This window comes from Poecilia mexicana, unplaced genomic scaffold, assembly GCF_051168715.1.
Source record: "Poecilia mexicana isolate PSO_F unplaced genomic scaffold, ASM5116871v1 scaffold_1, whole genome shotgun sequence".
Lineage (NCBI taxonomy): Eukaryota > Metazoa > Chordata > Actinopteri > Cyprinodontiformes > Poeciliidae > Poecilia > Poecilia mexicana.
In genome coordinates, this window is record NW_028263370.1 from 11,988,654 (window position 1) to 12,008,830 (window position 20,177).

The 20,177-nt window shown below is 39.5% G+C and overlaps 2 protein-coding genes across 3 annotated transcripts; one reads left to right on the top strand and one right to left on the bottom strand.

Moving 5' to 3' along the window:
* Window positions 1–47: 47 nt before the first annotated feature.
* ube2kb (ubiquitin-conjugating enzyme E2Kb (UBC1 homolog, yeast)) lies at window positions 48–7,531 on the bottom strand. Its single transcript, XM_014980862.2, has 7 exons — window positions 7,148–7,531; window positions 6,290–6,383; window positions 6,126–6,184; window positions 3,516–3,598; window positions 3,335–3,434; window positions 3,050–3,178; window positions 48–2,715 (listed from the first exon to the last, which is right to left on the bottom strand). Exons 1-7 carry the CDS (start codon window positions 7,208–7,210, stop codon window positions 2,641–2,643), a joined length of 603 nt encoding a protein of 200 aa, XP_014836348.1. The 5' UTR covers window positions 7,211–7,531; the 3' UTR covers window positions 48–2,640.
* A 4,007-nt stretch (window positions 7,532–11,538) lies between these two features.
* Window positions 11,539–19,436, top strand: smim14 (small integral membrane protein 14). 2 transcript variants are annotated; one of them, XM_014980869.2, is made up of 5 exons: window positions 11,539–11,687; window positions 15,699–15,794; window positions 16,441–16,489; window positions 16,586–16,740; window positions 17,796–19,436. In XM_014980869.2, exons 2-5 carry the CDS (start codon window positions 15,720–15,722, stop codon window positions 17,832–17,834), a joined length of 318 nt encoding a protein of 105 aa, XP_014836355.1. In that variant the 5' UTR covers window positions 11,539–11,687; window positions 15,699–15,719; the 3' UTR covers window positions 17,835–19,436. The 2 variants fall into 2 exon arrangements, with proteins under 2 accessions (XP_014836355.1, XP_087860719.1); XM_088004593.1 differs by having other exon boundaries at window positions 11,547–11,686; window positions 15,702–15,794.
* Window positions 19,437–20,177: the final 741 nt, after the last annotated feature.

Genomic DNA, 20,177 nt, shown 5'->3' on the forward strand with positions numbered 1-20,177 from the left:
CTTGGATCCCTGTTTTCGAGGTGCAATTTCAAAAACACAGGCAAACATTTTCTTTTTTTTCCCCCACTTTTCTTTTTTTAATCAATAAAAACATGACACTGTCACAATAAATAACCATGCTTTTTTTTATACTGCTAATGCTTGCTTCCAATAAAAAAAAAAAAACAAGTCTATTTAAATGGAGAAACTGAGATGCAACAGCCCCCCTTCTTTTTAACGCTTCGTCGTCGTGCAACATTGTACATGGTGAGAACAGCAGGAAGACGCGGTGGATGTAGGAGGCGGCCGCTTGTCTCGTCTCTGCCCCTTTCTGACAAAAACGTAGATCCAGCAGACTCTGGTGCACTTCACAAGTCCGTCTATTTACAGGTAAAGCACACTGTACCTTCTGCCTGCCTCTGAACTTGTCTCACCGTCAGCAGCAGAGAGTTTTGCACAATAACTCAAATTTTAATTCGCTGCTCCTCTGGAAAAGAAACCTGTAAATAAGTGGCCCTGATAAAAACCCAAACACTTTTCGGTGTCCCTAAAAAGAACAAAGAGTTCCACATTTATAAAATAAAAGGAATTGTTTTGTTGTTGTACAGTATAGCGCGTTTGGGACATAACATATTTAGCTCTGCTAAAGCGTTCACACCACTTTTAATATTTTTCAGATTTCAAACACTCCTGAAATGGAAGGGAAACAATTGTTTTTAATCTTTGTGCAGACAAAAATCTTACAAGCTATTCCATACTTTTAAGCACCTGCCTAGAGGCACATCTCTGGAGGAGCTGCACCTCAAGTGGAAGAATTTATTCATAGGACAACTATTAAGTTGCTGTAGTTAAACCCTACAGAGAAAACAGCAGATATGCCAACACTGCGCCTCACCCGGAGGAAAACTGTAAAATATGGGGCTGATTCTTTAGACTAGAAGATGGATGGAGCTCAGTGCAGGACAGCCCTGTGAAAGACTTGACTGAAAAGGACGACAGACCTAAACACACAGTCCAGATCTAAATTAAATTAAAATCGGTGGAAAAACTTCAAATTACTTTCAGACTCTACAAGCAAGACTTCTGCAAAGCGTAAAGGAGGGAGTAAATGCTACAGCCGGGTTGCTCAAGTATCCGAGAGCTACTACTGTGCAATTTCTCCGTCTCCTTCCTTCTCACTGCTGTAGCTGTAAGTTTTGGTTCTCCAAAGTACTGACTGCGACTGAACAGAATGCAAAACCCAAACTTCTGATTAAAACAAGTTTTTCTTCCACTTCAGTCGTGCTCTACTTGTTTGTTAAATAAAACACATTGAAATTTGTTGTTTTAAATGACAAATTTGATAAATACTTTTTGTTGTTGTTGCAAGGCAGTGTACATGTGGTCACCATTAGGGTTGAGTGGCTCAGAAATAAAATAACATCCCCTCAAAAATCAACTATACAATACATTTTTAACCTGGTTGCAAAAGGCGATCACTGCAGCTTTACAAACCTAAATCAACCTCAACATACCCAACGGTTGCTCGCCTGCTCTGGGAAAAACAAAAAAAAACGGTTCAAAGAGCAGGAACAAAAAAGCTCAAATTGGCTGTACTTTGTGGTTTTTGTGACTTTTTTTTTTTTTTTTTTTTTTAGAGGAAATGTTCAAATGAACAAACTCCCACTAAACAATTTGGCCAACTGTAGTTAAAGGCAAAAAAAAACATGCAAGAATAAAAGACACTAGAAAATGTTTGATTGTGGCATAGCAGAGGAGCTGGCGTGTTATGACTTGCACAGATCGGGATTTTGGAGGGTACAACCTCTTAAGAAAAAAAAAAGACATTTTGTGGGACTTCTCATGGATTATAAATGCATGAAAAGTTCAACTGGAAAGTAGGCATAGTTCGTATTTAGAATAACTAGTTTTACAATGTAAGAAAAAAGAAAAAAAAAAAAGAATATCCCCAATATAGATTTAAATTTACACACATTATTTACAGCTAACTCTTGTTTCTTGTGCATGTGTGCAAATGGTGGAGGATATGGATGTGCTGGGCTTTTCCTGGTTGAATGTACAAAATGCGTCGACCAAACTCCTGCAGCGGGTCGGAACATCAAACGGGTCAGGAAAAACCCGGCACACCGCCCAATGCTCAGCACTATCCAAGTCAAGTATTTTATATCCAGCTTTTACAGCATTGAGAGTCTGTAGGAGAGAATATGATGCAAAGTCCAACTCCCTACTAAATAAACGTGGTTAGGTAGAAAACAGCGTGTGGCTCCCTTCGTGTTTTACCCTGCAGAAATTCGACAGACAACTGTTTGAGCAAAATAACAGTGCAAACGTTGACAACGGGCAAAGTAAATGTTTCTTTTGGGGGAGAAATGGAAACAAAATGAGGGGCTGAGTTTGTTGGGGCTTATAAACACATTTAAGAGGAAATAAAAGGGAAATCCTTGGTGTGATGGACAGGCAACAGAGCGGTGAACATAGTGGCAACTGTGGTGCTACTGGTGTTTGTAGCAAACCTCTAATGTGCTGTGCTGAATGTGATGGGGTTTGTGTCTGCTTAGCAAAATGTGACGTTGGCATGGCGCCCGGAGGAGCTGAGGTGCTCTGATGACAGGAGTTTTTATTTCTGTTATTATTTTGTGGATCCTCACACCTGGATGGGTCCTAGTTGCTGAGGAGAAGTTCTGTCGCCGTTTCCACGTCCCAGGATTTTGAAGACAAGGCCGCTATTACTGCATTCTGAAAATATGAGAGAGAGAGCGCAAAGGTGAAGATGCAAGTCTGTGTGCTCCAGATATAAAATTTAACTACTGTAATACTTTTATGCATATTGTTTTCAATTGACAAAAGTTTCTTGCTCCTTGTTTCAGCACTAGTTAATTCACTTTAGCTAATACACCAATTTTTTTAAGACCCAACAAAACAAGGTATGCCTGTAAACTGCATGTAAGTTACAGTAATGCATGTACTAAAAGATCAGGATTTTTCAAAAACAAATTTGCTTTTGCCTAAAATCGTGTCATGTGAGGATATGTTCAAACGCGGTGCTCAGAACCAGAGAGGCGTCTCTAACCTTATCGAAGCCCATGGCACAGAGTTTGTCTATTTTTCGCGTGTAGTCCGGACTGGAGACCGGAGCGCCGGCGTAGACGTGTGACCACAGCCTTGCTGTCTGTTTGAACATTTCTGGGTTCTGCTTGTACTAAGGATTCAAGACAGAAAATTCAGAAATCAATTTAAAAAAAAAAAGATCCAGCTTTTCAGTTTTGTAAAAAGTTGTACTCAAAGTAAATAAAGCTAAACTAAAGAGCAGCTTGACTTTTGCCAAAAGACAAAGAAAATAGAAAGTAATTCTCACCTGGTTTGCAACGACTGCATCTTGTGGATCATCTGGTTCTGCTGCAGCAAGAAGAGCCTGTAGGGACAGCAGCACGGTCCGCAGGGTCATAGCAGCTGCCCTGAGTGAGACAGACTCAACACGTGAGCGCGAGTTGATTTCTGAACGTCACAGATCACAGCGTTTAGCTCCAAGCGCTCACCACTGGTCTTTTAAAATGTCCAGGCATATTGCTCCGGTCACTGAGCTGATGTTAGGATGCCAGATCTTTGTGATGAAGCGCACCTGAAAAACGGCGGGTCAAGGAAGACGGATGAGTCAATATAAATGGTGACAGTGTATCTAGTTTCATTTTTTGAATAAGTTGTAAAATAAGACAATATTATTTTTGATTCATATAGCTTTCTTAATAGCTGTATAAATATATAAAAAAAAATTGAGATAAGCTTCGTCTTATTCAAATTTTCTCTATCAAGCAAAGAAACATGGAAATCTACAAACATCCGAGATGTGCTGTGTATCAACACAACCCGTCTCTCACGGCAACGGGTCGTGCAGAAGACATCTGCGTCCGTACGAATTACTTTGTCCAGCCCAAGATCACAACAGAAGAGTAATTAAAAGCTTTTTAAAATTAAAATTGTTGCTTTTACTTCCTATGCTTTCTCTCGATTTCAAAGTAATCAGAGCCACACATCCAACAACTTCATCTCAAAAGCAGATTTGGCCAGACACATTAACTAAACTAGGCTACAAAAGTACCGTATTTTCCGCACTATAAGGCGCACCGGATTATAAGGCGCACCTTCAATGAATGGCCTATTTTAGGACTTTTTTCATACATTAGGCGCACCGCATTATAAGGCGCATAGAATAGACGCTTCATACTCTATTATTACACATCCACATTAATAAAGAAATGGTCCCCGAGTACTTTATATAGTAGGCTGGCCCAGCCGTTGTTTCACTCACGGTGTTGGTGTTGCGATATTATGCCCAACTGCTTTCTGGGTAACACAGACCAACCGACACGCTGCTGCTGCAGTCTCTGTCTCTCTTCCCCTGCCCCTCCCCCCTGGCTTTAAATGTATTATCAAACTTTATTAACAAACCAGTGTTCTGACAACTATCCCAGCATGCACCGCGCACTTCTTCTTCTACGGGGGAAAAAGAAGTTGGCGGCTGCTTACCGTAGTGGACCAACTACGTAAGCAGCCTACTGCATGTCTGTGTAAACATGACGTCTTTCATTTCGATCTGAGTTAATTAGCGTAGCATTTCTGCCGGATTTTCACAACATATCAGCCACGACAATGGACAGGGGAACCAACAAGTTCATGTCATCTTTTTTGGACGACATCAAGGTGTTTGAGCCACTGGATGCCTCCAACATTGTGCGCGTCACAGCTGAAAGCTACCGATAGATGAGGAAAACAGCAGATCCTCACACCCTCAGCATAAATATAGCTGTGGACAAGATCACTGATGCCTATTGTTCTTGCAAGGCTGGGTAAGTCGGCATTCATGGTTTTGAATGTACATTAGCATATGTTTACTACTGTAGCTTGTGTTTGTGAGACAGTCACGCACGTGGTAGCTGCACTGTGACCTAAAATGGGCATTAGCCAATGAAACGCGGCCCCTGTGGTAAGGTCCGTTGCTGGACCTGTTGTGGCTCAATATTGGTCAATATATAAGGCGCACCGGATTATAAGGCGCACTGTCGGCTTTTGAGGAAATTGAAGGTTTTTAGGTGCGTCTTATAGTGCGGAAAATACGGTAGATGATGAGAACAGACACAAAAAAAGAAACTATATCATGAAATTTAGGAAACTACATGCCTTTCTATTAATAAGGCAGACCTTATGTTTTATTTTAACATCAATTCCAAAGGCGAGGACCATAACAGCAACACACTTAGAATAAATATCTATGACTGTTTTTCTCCTTTTTAACTGTTAAAAATGTAAATCATTTGTCATAGCTTTAGCCATCCTGAAGGACTTTTTGCCCCAAAATAAGACAAAGTTGTCAATAACTGATTAAACTTTGTCATAAACAAAGATTGATAATAATACCAATGTATGCCAGTTACAGTTTCAACACTACAAAGTTCTTCCATCGTGACGTTCCTGTAGTTTTAGGTCGTTTAAATGAGATGACAGAGAAAGTGCCGGAGCGACCAGAAATCTCTCCTGCTGTGCGACACAGAAAGGATGGCAACACTGACCCCATCTGTAGCTGAGCACTAGCTAACCCTGAAACAGGACTACCACTCTATTTAACTTAAATTTTTTTTTCTACTTTTATTTCATCATCAAACAGGATTACAGCACCAACCACCCCTACGAAGGCAATACTACAGCTGACAAGTCACAAGCAGCGTTGACGTTAAACCAAGCAGGCAGTCTGACTAATTAACCGGCTAGATTTTAAAGAGCAGAGCAACTGAGAGGAATAATATTCTGCTCTAGACGATTTTACAGATTTTGTTTTGAAATGCTGAGTTTATGTTATGATACAGCAGCACTTGTATTCAAGATACTCAAACTATTAGAATCGTGACAGTCCATACCTTGCTAGAATAGCTATGAAAGGTATTTAAATACTTGCTGGTGATACCCAGCAAGTATTTAAAATTTAAAACTTGTTGAACAGGATAGCCAACATGAAGCAAGAAAAAAAAAAACTCTTGGATCTTAAATCCCTAAAAGACAAATTGTTCAGCTTTTCCCTTACGATATTTAAAAGTCAACTCAACAGGCAGTAAAGGCCTTACAGTTTGTTCAAATCAGAACATTCAGCTACTCACCTTTGGGGGGTTAAATGGATAGGTTTCTGGGATTTTTATTTCAAGCTGATATCTGCCACCTTAAAAGAGAAAATAAACAAGAGAAACACCATTTTCAATCAGGATATCTTGAGCCAAGTGTGTTTTCTTTACAGAAAAAAAAAATCTGTTTTTCAGGTGTGTACCTTCATAAGGTGTATCTGGTGGTCCTGCTATTTCACCTCTCAGTTCTGTGAAGTTCTCGTCTACCAGATCAACTTTGATCTGGTTTTTACTCGTCTAGATATTAGGAGAGATAACAGAGAGAGAATGTTTTACGGGAAATAACAGATATTTTGACACAAACACTAAGTCCAAAAAGTGAGGCCTCTGACAAACCTGACTCAGGTGATTTTTAGAAAATTTTAAAGTAAGCTTCCTACTTCTAAAGGATGTCTTGGTTAAACCTATCGTTTGCTTGTGGAACAAAGCAACTTAAAGTTAAAACAGAGGAAACAAAAACTTTGCTGGAAGGGAAATACACAACATTCACCCCATAAGCCTCCCACAGTGACCACAACCAGCTGATGACAAAGCTGGTAAGGGGCTGAAAGCACAACATGAGATGCTAATGCTAACTGTAGATGGGGCATCAAAACATCGCTGCCTTCAAGTAGCTCAAAGCAGCTAAACTGAGATGACACCGGTTTATTTGTCGAGTCGTGGTAATCAATTGGACACAGGTTACAGTTGGTATAAAACCGCTTTAATTAATTTTGAGCAATGTTTACGGGCACAGCTGATAACAGCAGGCCCGTCGTTCGGTGAATCCCCGGTGTTTCCTGAACACACCCACCTGACACGCGCCTGGCATTTTTTGAAGCTAACGCTAGCTTAAGTTCTGATGTTCGGGCCTGACCTGACGCAACACAGAACCAACACCTCGTCGGGTGATTCCCGTCCTCCACAAGCACCGTACAGTCACTTCACATGTCAACGGAGTCGAAATAAAAAGCAAAGAAGGAGCTGTGAGGAAGTGAAAGCAGTCGGCGATGTAAACAAACCTCCTCGCTTTTGAGAACTTCTTTGAACTCTCTCTTGATCCTTTGGACCGCGATGTTAGCCATGGCTGTCTGTCTGCTGAGCCGCCTCAGAGCTGCACCCGGGGCTTCTCCCGGTGTTGTCTGTGTGGGGGTCGCCTTGCCTTCTGCTAGTCACGCTTAAGGAACTCCTTCACTTGTACCATTTAGCACTTCATTTCAGCTCAGACAGAGAGAGCTCACCGTTGCCGTCGCCTGCCAACGCAGAGTCAGCGTCAGTCAGTCATTGAGTCCAGAACATGCTCACACAGAGCAGCTGCAGCGTGGAGCACAAGCTAGAAGTTTCATTAATGAGCCTCGGTGACACGCAGACAACACGATTTTCTTTCAAACTGGCAATCAGGACATTTCTCTCTCCAGCGCTGGGAGAAGGCAGCACTTTATATCTGACTGATTTTCCTTTGTGTGTCTGTACATATATTCTTTTTTCTTAACTAACGTTCAAAGTGATTGTTTTTGATTACACCTATTAATTTTAAGATAATAAGAAGCCCTAACTGCTTACATTAAAAAAACGATGTATTTCCCAGTTGTTCTAAACATGCCACATATCAAACATAACTTAAAGGAATTTTTAATTTATAATTTAACGCTTTGAAATTGGGGCTCTGCCTCTTTAATAAACTCCTGCTCATTCTGACACTCTGCCTTCAGCGCATCATCACAACGTGTGTCTATTACGCATTTAACAACTGTTCTTACAGGGTTTCACTGAGAAGTGGTTTGTATGATGAGTTCAGCAAATGCACAGTTTCACCATGTGTTTGCTAATTGCCGATGGCTAGTCTGGAGGAGCTCTGTGAGGCAGAAGCTGCAGCTCCCAGGAGGAGTTGTGTGGAAAAGGAGGCTCACTGTGAGACCAACCTTTAATAGTTGCCACTGGTGATTAGAAGATTTCTCAAAAATGCATGAAAGAATCGAAGCAACACTCCAGATATATTTTTGATGAGGGAATAACATTATAAGATGACAAAAAGCTAAAATAAAAAAATAAATAAATAAAAAAAAATATATATATATATATATATATATATGAAGTATATATATATATATATGAAGTATATATATATATATATATATATACAGGTGCTGGTCATAAAATTAGAATATTGTGATAAAGTTCATTATTTTCCATAATGTCATGATAAAAATTCAATTGTCATATATTTTAGATTCATTGCACACCAACTGAAATATTTCAGGTCTTTTATTGTTTTAATTTTGATGATTTTGGCAAACAGCTCTTGAAAACCCAAAATCCCTGTCTCAAAAAATTAGAATATTATGAAAAGGTTCTCTGAACGAGCAATAAAAATAATCATCTGAATCAACAAAGTAACTCTAAACACCTGAAAAAGATTCCTGAGGCCTTTAAAAACTCCCAGCCTGGTTCATTACTCAAAACCGCAATCATGGGTCAGACTGCTGACCTGACTGCTGTCCAGAAGGCCATCACTGACATCCTCAAGCAAGAGGGTGAGAAACGGAAAGAAATTTCTGAACGAATCGGCTGTTTGCAGAGTGTTATATCAAGGCACCTCAGTGGGAAGTCAGTGGGAAGGAAAAAGTGTGGCAGAAAACGCTGCACAACGAGAAGAGGTGACCGGACCCTGAGGAAGATTGTGGAGAAGGGCCGATTCCAGACCTTGGGGGAAGCAGTGGACTGAGTCTGGAGTAGAAACATCCAGAGCCACTGTGCACAGGCGTGTGCAGGAAATGGGCTACAGGTGCTGCATTCCCCAGGTCAAAGGTCAAGCCACTTTTGAACCAGAAACAGCGGCAGAAGCGCCTGACCTGGGGTACAGAGAAGCAGCACTTTGGACCAGTGTTGTTCAGTGGTCCAAAGTACTTTTTTCGGATGAAAGCAAACTTTGCATGTCATTCGGAAATCAAAGTGCCAGACTCTGGAGGAAGACTGGGGAGAAGGAAATGCCAAAATGCCAGAAGTCCAGTGTCAAGTACCCACAGTCAGTGATGGTCTGGGTGCCATGTCAGCTGCTGGTGTTGGTCCACTGGGTTTTATCAAGGGCAGGATCAATGCAGCAGCTATCAGAAGATTTTGGAGCACTTCATGCTTCCATCTGCTGAAAAGTTTTATGGAGATGAAAATTTAATTTGGTCTGGAATCGGCCCTTCTCCACAATCTTCCTCAGGGTCCGGTCACCTCTTCTCGTTGTGCAGCGTTTTCTGCCACACTTTTTCCTTCCTACTAACTTCCCACTGAGGTGCCTTGATATAACACTCTGCAAACAGCCGATTCGTTCAGAAATTTCTTTCCGTTTCTCACCCTCTTGCTTGAGGATGTCAGTGATGGCCTTCTGGACAGCAGTCAGGTCAGCAGTCTGACCCATGATTGCGGTTTTGAGTAATGAACCAGGCTGGGAGTTTTTAAAGGCCTCAGGAATCTTTTTCAGGTGTTTAGAGTTACTTTGTTGATTCAGATGATTATTTTTATTGCTCGTTCAGAGAACCTTTTCATAATATTCTAATTTTTTGAGACAGGGATTTTGGGTTTTCAAGAGCTGTTTGCCAAAATCATCAAAATTAAAACAATAAAAGACCTGAAATATTTCAGTTGGTGTGCAAAGAATCTAAAATATATGACAATTTAATTTTTATCATGACATTATGAAAAATAATGAACTTTATCACAATATTCTAATTTTATGACCAGCACCTGTAATACCACCCCTTGAATAGTGCTCATCTGGCACTTCTATTTGCAGTTTTAGCCAAAAATGGAAAAAAGAGGCCACTCAGAGAAGAAGCCATTTCTCCAAAAGCAACATGAAACACCAGACAGTTTGCAAATGGAAGTCTAAGAACATTATCAACACTGTGAAGGCAGCGTCATGTTCTATTATTTTGCAACAAGAGAGAACAGCCTGTAAAGTTTGGTGACAAATTGCTCTTTAATTTGGACCTTGACTAAACTGCCACATGTATCAAGACTGTGGAGTGTCAAAACTTGACTTATTGCGGGGTTTACATCTCTACTGCTATTTGCACTTTTTCTCTTTTTAAATAACATTCCTGCTGTTATTTGCACATTTACTACTGTTTTTTTCTTGTAAATCGTTTATTTTTTAAATGCAGAATACACATGCATATTTTTAAAAATTACTCAGTTGCACATATCTTTGGGTCAGACAATGCTATTTTTAATAAAGGCACAGTACTTTATATTTTAAATTTGTCTTTAGTACACTGTATGGTATTCTTAATTATTATGTTTTTATATTGTAATTGTTGTGCAAAATCTCTATGCTTCAATTGCCTGACACTTTGCTGTCAGATAATAGTAAATATTTCTATTCTATTCTGTCCATTGCAAGTCATTTACACTCAGTTGCACACAAAATTTGAGAAGGGTTTTAACAATTGTCTCATGTGCTCCCAAAAGAGTACTTTGTCACAGACAGCAGAGGTTTAAATGGAGTGTTTCCTTTCTGCTGTTTCCTCGTGCTTGCTCTCAATGACACACTATTAGTATTTTTAACTGGAATTTTCCAAACTGAAGACACCTAATGTCCTTAACAGGCATTAGAAGACCTGTGAATAATATTCAAAGCCAGAGATACTTCAGAGGAATCCTTTAAAAATATTGTTGCATCGTCAGCCAGCTCACTAAAAAGAATATCTGTATTTGCAGCCTGTATACCTTTTATTTGACTATATTTTAGATGAGCAGCTAAGTTTAACTCTGATAGTTCTGATATGATCACTTCTAAAACTTCATTTTGACATCAGTGCAACCTTTCATAAGTCGTTTCGGCCAGTTTACTTGATACCTGTACTATGGATGGATCCATGTAGAGATCGCCAGACTGTAGATTAAAAGACAGAAGGGAAACTAAGGCCAGATTTTTTACATACAAATTTGTCAATAATCTCTTTGCAGTCGATAAAGGGATCATGGTCTTGTAAGGAAAGTGCTAGATTAGCGATTTAAGATTGAGGTGTGACTAACTGTACCAACATTTTAAATGTAACTTTTTTCTTAGGAGTGCTCTGGAACACCTGGAGATGATGGAAATGTGTTTATGAAATAAGCATTCTTCATAAACACAAGAAAATTATTGACAACCCTGAGCATTCTCCTCATAGAACTGTTTTAAAACAACTGTCTTCAGTCAGAGGCTTCTTTGAATAGATAGTAAGACAGCAACAGGAGGTTCATTAGCATCTACAATACGTGTATAGATAGATAGAAAGATAGATAGACAGACAGACAGAGACAGATCTGGACTGTTTGTTTACGGTCGAGGCTGGATGATTTCGATTGGCTTAGAGACCTACCCGTCAAATATTTGGACCAATGGCTGAGGCGCGTTTCACCACGTGCACGTATGGTCGGAAGGTTCTGAGCGTTAAAGTAAACACGGAGAGATGGTTGACATGACGGCGGTGGTTTGACGGTGAATATCGGCATCAGCGGCGCTGCAGCAGAGCAGCACAGGCCCGATAAAGGTATTCAGTCGTTCCTGACAACCTCCAAGCTCAGGTAAGACGTTTTTCCTTCTTTGGTTTTGTTCACTTGTATCTCTAATCGAGAGTATTCAATAGTAAAAAGAAAGGAAAATAGAACAAGACAGGGTGTTTTCTCCTCCTCATCTGGCTAGACTCGGAAGAAGCTAGTTTGCTAAATGTTTTCCGAGAGCACGGACGGTGAAACAGAAAGATTTTGAGTAGAAAGTGGAAGCCGTGGTTTGAGAAGCTCTGGTTTTAGTTGTGCTAAGATGAAGTGATTAGTTGGTCTGCTTCTACGTTGCTCTAAGCGGAGTTAGCCACCTGCGGAACTGCGCTGTTTAAATGGTAGGAGCTAAAACTTACAAGGAAATAGAGGTTTTAGAGCAACTATCTTATTCCAAGGCGGGTTGTGAATTTCCAGACAGAGTTTGGCCAACTCTCCATACAGTTTTAACATCTGTGTCCAAAGATTGCATTGGAAAAGCAACCGCAGGTTTATTTATTTGATTAGCTAATCATGTTTCTTTTTAAATCCCGCTGAAGGTTTATGTCACTACATGCATATGTTCGAGACATGGAAATCTCAGCTATAGCACAGAGTTTTACAAAAGTTTTCATTACCTCTTAAACTTACATCTGAAAAGTGCGGCCTGCTTTTATATTCATCCCTCTTTGCCTCCAACACCACTAAATTAAACTGCTTTCAGTGGTAGTTTAGTTTGTAAACTGAGTCCACCTGTGATTTAATCTCGGTAAAACTACAGCTGTTCTGAACAGTCATCAGAGGTTTGTTTGTTAGGGAACATTAGTGAACAAATGCAGCAAGAAAGCCGTAAGATGTCACATTTTCATTTGTACTTTACACAGAAAACGTGTGGAAGAAGGCACTGGAAATTTTTGGTCTACAAGTCACATGCTACATGTTACAAAAAAAAAACAAACTCATTGCACATCACCCAAAACACTTCATGGCTAGGTTGGAACATGGTGGTGGCAGCATTATGCTGTGGGGATGTTTTTCTGTAGCAGGATCAGGGAAGTAGGTCAGAGTTGTTGAGAATTAAACTAAATGCAAGTAATCTTGAAAGAGAACAAGTTAAAGGTTGTAAAAGACTTCAGATGGGGTTCAACTTCTATCAGGACAACGACTCTAAACATAAAAGCGTGTTCAGAATGTCGGAGTCAAAGTGTAGACCTGAAAGCTTTTGAGAATCTGTGGTAAGACTCCAGAAAAACTGACTGAGCTTGAAATTTCAGTTTGTAGATGTGCAGAGCTAACAGAGCCATTTCCCAAAAGAATTCAGGCTATAATAGCATCGTGGGGGCATTAATATGGACTCTGCATGAAAGAATGCAAATTCACACCACACTGTTCAGATTTCTTTTTTTTTTTTTTTTTTTTTTTTTTAAGACATGCTGAGAAATGAGATATTTGCTACCTGTTGCTCGTTGTTATCTCGTCTCCCCAGGTCCGTTAATGTTGTGCGTAAAAGTGAAACCACAAAGACAACAGTCACTGTTCAACTTCACAATCATCCAGAATTTATTCAAACAATCAAATGCATAAAATCACATCAACAGCTCGTCATAATGATCAGAAACCAAAACCACAAAGAAGAAGAAATTAATTGCCTTAGGAAAATACAAAGATACTCCTCCGGAGACCACTCCGTGTGGCAGTTACGACAGTTCCACCCCAGCGATCTGATTAGCTGTTTTAGATCAATTACTTTTATATCAAGGCGTGTTTTTACTCTCTGACGCGTTCTAACGTAGCGTTTAAAGGTTGTCTCTGCCTACCTACAAATGCAGGTGTTTACCAAGGCCAAGGGATGAATTCATTGTTTATGCTGTCCTCCCTGCGTACTTTCCCAGGGTACGAACAAAGATGTGTTAATTTTCATACAGAAACATTTTACTCAAGAAAGTGGGACCAAAGTTTGTCGCACAGAGCTCTCCTGACCTCTCCTCTGACCCAGTGCATCAAACAGCAGATTTTGATGATAAAAATTTGCACACGTTCCATATAATATCTTTAAACTCTTATAAAACAGACATGAGCAGCTTCAATACCAAAACATCTGTTACACTCAATATTAGGGCTGTTGTAAACGAATATTTTAGTAATCGAGTAATCTATCGATTATTCTTACGATTAATCGAGTAATCGGATAAAAAAAATTATAAAATGAAATATTGGTAAATCTGGCATAATACCGGTGTTACTATCAGATATCAATATCAGTCCAATTTTTCATATTTGAGCATCCCTAACAGTTGCTTTTTTGTAGTTTAGAAAACTAACCTGTAACAATAATAGCTCACTTTCTAAGTTAACCAGAAGAAAAGTTATAGAAAAATCTGAAATTATATTGAATTTAATAAAGAGGCAGGCTCACAAATATGCTTATAAAAAATGTCTACAATCCAGCTTTTAGTTTATGTATTCATCTTCAGTGAGTTTAATAGATTAATTAAACTCACCTTGCCACCTAACCTGTCACGCTTTGGGTTTGAAAATACTGGAAATGCCGCCTGGAGTGGGAGGAGAGGGCGAATGAACGAACATGGGGTGGAGGGGAGGAAATAGACCAGCGGACTGACGAACCGTTAGACCGGGGGACGAACACGGGGGGAAGCAATACGGGATATTTACGACACCTTCACTGGTCACACTCAGAAACTCATCTACCAGCCATGTACGATGCGCTCCGCCACCCGTTTTTTCAGACCGGGATATGAAATTTATTGTGCGGTTCGTCGGTAAAGCTACATTTACACGGTAAGCATCAGCTACTCAGCCGCCCGCCCTGTTCAGTCTATCCGCTCGCCTCAGCGCTCTTCCCGCCGTTCGCTTTCAACCAGCAGCCCCGGAGGAGAAATGCTGCCGTACTCCAGGCATTCCCCCAGTCATTTTAAGGATGCTTATTGGTTCCCCAAAAACGATAAAAAGTCGGGCATTATCATCAATCAATAAAATCCCCACGGGCCAATCTTGAAGATTGGACTTTATGCCGCTGAGACTTAGCTTTTGTCAACAACTCAGAGGCGGAAGTGAGAGCTCCGCGCAATGCAAATGAAGTCCCGGCCGGAACACGGTGCGCTAACTAATAAAACATAAATTAACGAAGCTTCGAGGCAGGTAAATTTTCCTCGAGGAATTTTAGTAATCGAGGTACTCGAATCATTCGAGGAATCGTTTCAGCCCTACTCAATATTTTCTAATTAGTTTTCAACTTCTTTGGTAATGATGAACTAAAACATTTTCAGATGAATATATGATTTATAGACTCTTAAGAATGTGATCTACTATAAAAATCTATTGATTAGACTAATTTTAATCAAATCGGGATCATTATATCCAAGAAAAATATTCTACTGATTAAGTTATAAATTGATTAAACTATGAGTCTAATTCTAACCTAAACTGAGGCCTACTCAAAACAATCATGGTCTGTCTAATATTTCAACATGCGCTAAAATTAAAGCTAGCATTAAAACTAGCATAATTAAACTAATATTTCCAACAGACACCATGGATCATTTTCCTTCCACTGTACTTTTTGTTGGTTTTCACATAAAATCTCAATAAGTAAAGTTTCAGTCTATGTTTATAATTGCATAAAATGTGAAAGATTTAAGCATGAATGCTTTAGAAAAGTATTTTGCCACTGAAACTAAATGACTGTTGGTAATTTCAGCGCTGGATTATAAAAACACTTCCATCTGGTCTTACTCTTTAGAACATCACCTAAAATTTCACAAATGATCATCCAAAAAACATTTTACATCCCTCAAATGCCACTAGCATTTAAGATAAAAGATCACAGGCAACAGAAAAGTGCAGATAAAATCTCCCATCTGGCTTGAGTATAACACAAAACGACACACACCGCTGCTGGCTCTCCTTAGCAGAAGAGTCTCCTCCCCCTTCTCTGTCTGTGTGTGTCCATCGAGCAACAAAACGGCACTGACAAGAGGCAGCATTGGATTTCTGCCACTTGTTCATGTATGCCCTACTTACCTGAAGTGCCTCTGGTTCAAGGTGGATTCTTGCTGGTGAGAAATGGCTGAAGGAGGCTTCGACCCGTGTGAGTGCATCTGCACTCAGGAGTACGCTATGAGGCGCCTCATCAACCTGGTAAGCAGGACAACTGACAGGATTTCTCTCTGATTTATACATTGTGGCAGGTTGATCAGTAGGGCTGAGGCAGATTGACAGTCAAACCTCCTGTTGGTACATGTTATCCGGTGAAAATGTCATAAAGTGTGTGAGTTTCTACAGCTGGTTCGTAAGTGAAAGTATTCCCAGAGGGAGTAATCCGCATACAAGGCGTCACTGAGTGACCGGAATGACACATCCTGGTTCCTGTTGTGTGTTTGTCTTTCGCTCTCCAGTGACGTTTGTAAAGTCAAATTGATTTCATGTTTTGTGAATTGTTAATTAGTGAAGGATGCATTGTCAAAGATGAGACAATGAGATTTGTAATAAAAGCTATGCATCTAGTCATGGTTTCAGTTTCCATGTGACCTTATTTTGTTTTTGTGCCCAGCTGTGACTTGCATGGCATGTTGCAGTTGGCTGAGAACTGAAAGCCACTCTCAGCTTTCTGATTTGCTTACCACAATAAGGGGCGTTGCCTTAATGACGAAAATATCTCAACTAGCGTTTACTAGTCAGGCCTTGGAGGAATCATGAGTTGCTATTTTGTATAGCAAACTTTTGTAACACTGTGTAGCATAAAGTTATATTTCGAGTTTATAAAATGTTTCCTCTGCATTTTCAGCTCAGGCAATCCCAGTCGTACTGTACTGACATCGAGTGTCCTCAGGAGTGTACGTATGCCCTCCGCCCACCGCACTGTGTGTCAGAGTGTAAGGCACTACAGTGGAGACATGGCCGTTGACGCTTGCTGTTCTGTTTCTGCACAGTGCCCGGACCCAGCGGGTCAGTGGGTGGAGGAGGGGACCTGACCCTGCCCATGGTCCTGATGGGGTGGGTGGTGGTGGCTCTGGTCCTGTTTTTGCTGCGCCCTTCCAGCCTCAGAGGAGCCCGTCCTTCTGGCAAGCCCTCTGGACCTCACAATGTTAGTATTGATCAGTTTCAACGTTTTGAGTTTTCACATTTCCACAGTGTGAGATGCATAAGTGTCTCTTCCACATTTTGTCACTTTACAACTTTACAAGTACAATGTGTTTTATTAGGATTGTATGCAACAGACCAATGCAAATTACTGCGTAAAGTGGAAGGAAAATGATACTTGGTCTTCAAGTTATTGATTTCTGTTCATGAACTCTGAATCAATTTTATTTAAAAAAAAGTAGTTCAAACTCAGTCAGACTGGATGGAGTGTATCTGTGAGCAGATACTCAACTGAGTTTGGTTTTGAACTTTGACTGGACCGTTCTAGCACTGTCATACGGCCAATCAATGAGGATGTGGCGCCTCCTGCTGGCTGCTATGTATATGGAGAGTTTTTTGTTAAATCCTTTATGCAGAACTGCACTACAATTTATTTATTGTAGCTTTCAGTTTCTATTGCTGATGGTAGCCTGATTACTGAGCCTAATAACAGTCAGACTTTTAAATGTATGGAATCGATTAGAGCACAATGGTAAACTTTTGAAACGATTAAATGTTTCATTTAAGGTCAAAATTGAAATAAAAGCTTCTAGTTTGGTTTCATATATTTGCATATCTGACTCCAGAGAAGTCAGTGACTTTTGAGAACCATGACTAAACCTTTCCATTCTAGTTCTGGATTTTTATCTGGGGTTGTTGTCATGCTGGAAGATGAAGCGTCGCCTCAGTCTCAAATCTTTTGCTGCTCTTAACAGGTTTTCTTTCAGGATTGCCTTTTATTTGGCTCTGTCCATTTTAAAGGAGGCTCAATAATTGCATTCCACATTATTAATACCTTATTTGTAAAACATATGTATTGTTTTCTTATCTTTTTGCAATTTACTGCTTTGGTGTTGACCTGTCACGTGAAATCTTATGAAAATATATTAGCGTTTGAGGTTGTGAAATGGCGAGAAATGTAAAAACAAAAGTTGAAGGGGTATAAATACTCATTTCAAATGGTTTGGCATGTGCCCCCTTATCTCCAGAAGGCTAATTGGTAACTGTCTTGGTTTGCAGAGTGAAAGAAGGGAGCCGCCTGCACCACCAGTGGACTAACACTGAGTCAGACCACCAGGAAATCATCCGTCTGCTCAGACTGAGCATGCTCAGTCGGCTACAACTGTGAGCAGGACAACAGCATCTTCCTGTCAGCCTTAAATCACAAATCTTCTTTTCATTACCTGGTTACAGTTTTTGTTCTGTGACCAATGTTACTAAAACTGGCCTGACACTGAATCAGTAAACTGTTGACGTGATCATGTTCTATAGAGGCTAAAAATAATTTTTTGCACACATATATTAGAAAAATATAAACAGTATAATTGGTTTCTTTGGCTTTTCTCTTTTTTATATACATATTATATGTACTTTTTTTGTTATGATTGAAATCTACATTAACCATTGCATTATGATTTATAATAATCAGCAGCCTGTCACTAGCTGTTAGTAATCCAGAAAACGGACCCTTTAAGGATATTCCAGCATAAGTACCACTTATGTTCTTTTACAACTCAGGATCCTAATTATCAGTACATTGCTTATTCACAAAGTCTTAAATCAGGATGTGTGTTTGAGGTTGAAGTTGGTCCCAGGTCTCAGCCGTGGTGTTAACACACCATTAGAGCTGGGACATTAACTCTGAATGAAGGAATGTGCTGCCTGATTAGGGTGGAGATCCTGGAAATTCCCCATTAGGTGGTTTTGATTACCGTTTCCAGTCTTGCTCAGTCAGGAGTAGTGCGGATTTTCTTGATTCCTCTAAGACATTCCTCTCAGTAGGTTTTAAAATTGTTACTTTAAGCTGTGCCAGTAAAGACATATCAGGAGTTTGTCTTTATGCAATGAAAGACTTCCCTGAAGTAAATTGAATAGCTCAAATCTTAAATCGGGATTTTCTTTTTGGAGTGTTTTCTAAGTTGTGAATTAATCTTGTTTTTGTTTACAGCAAACCACTTTAGATCAGGTTCTTAAACTGTACCAACAAATCAGTCGGGGTATACTTCTTTTTCAGAAGTGTAATAATCCAAAGGCTCACTAAATATGTATGGTTAAGTGGTGCCAATGGAAATTTATCGTTCTGAAATGAATTTTAAGCACTTTTTACAAACTATTTTCCAATACAAAGTTATTTGAATAAATGAATGGTCTGCATGCTCAAATGTTTACCATTTGAGTTATTGGGAACAATATTTAGTGAAGAAGTAGTCTATTTTTCTTAGGTATTTTCTGTTTTACATAACGACGCAATCAGCCCACAGCCACTAAACCAAGACATCCTGCTGCTTTTTTCTTAAGCTTTATCAGAGTTTGTGAACATCTTTCTTATCTGGGATTTGGGATTCTGAAACTCTTGGATTAGCTGTTGTTGGATTGAAGGGTGTTCAGCTGGAATGCCTTTGGACACGTGGCTACCTTATTTCAATACCAGCAGCAAATTTCTTTATTTGTTCTGTAGCTTTCCAGAGTAGCTGTCAGGATGGCCAGGAAGAGCTTTATGAATCATATTGACATTAGGTTGTGATATACAGGAACGGATAGAAGATCTCTGACTACTGTTTATCATATGACACCTCAAATGATAATGTTTAGTAAATAGACTTTAAGGGCTTGAACTATGCACTTTTCTTACAATAAAAAAAATCAATACTTAAATCTGAACTGCTTGTCTTGTTTTTTTTTCTTTAAATAAGATCATACATTTCTATGTAATTCAGTTAAAAGTTGATATTTCCTTGTATGACTCATTTAAATGTGACAAGTTAGTATAAATGGAAAGAAATCTGTAAGGGAGCAAATACGTTTTCATATGGTAAAATGTACCATCAAGCCTAAAATTATTCATGAAGTACAATTCACTGGATTAAAAAGAGAAAAAAATCTGACTTTTTTTCAGTGTCCCTGATTCTCTTCTGTAATTTGATTGCTCCAATGCAAAAATATTTTTCAATTAATCACTCAAAAGTGTATGAATGTTTATAATAAAAATATGTCACTTTCTCCAAAAATACATCGTTTTATTTTTGTTTAGTTTTTTCTCTCTCTCCAGAGATCCCAATCTTCTGAATGTTAGGTAACAATGTTTTCAAAACTACCAGCAAACAGTCTTTCTCATGTAGTCTAAAAGCATATGTAACCTCGATAATCGTGATCGATCGATCAGTATAAATCAGTTCTGCGTTGTGTGAATAAGGGCCAGGAGACAGGATGAGATGAAACGTCGTTTATCTGTGCGAAACAGAATATGGACTGATCAGAAATCAGGTTCATCACAGCGGGTACAGCACCTTACGAGGAACAGCATTTCATGTTAGCAAAAAGCTAACATAACATTTTACTGGAGCGTTAAACTCAGTGAACCTACCTCGCGCCCATCTCTCATGAACTGGCAACGAGATGTCT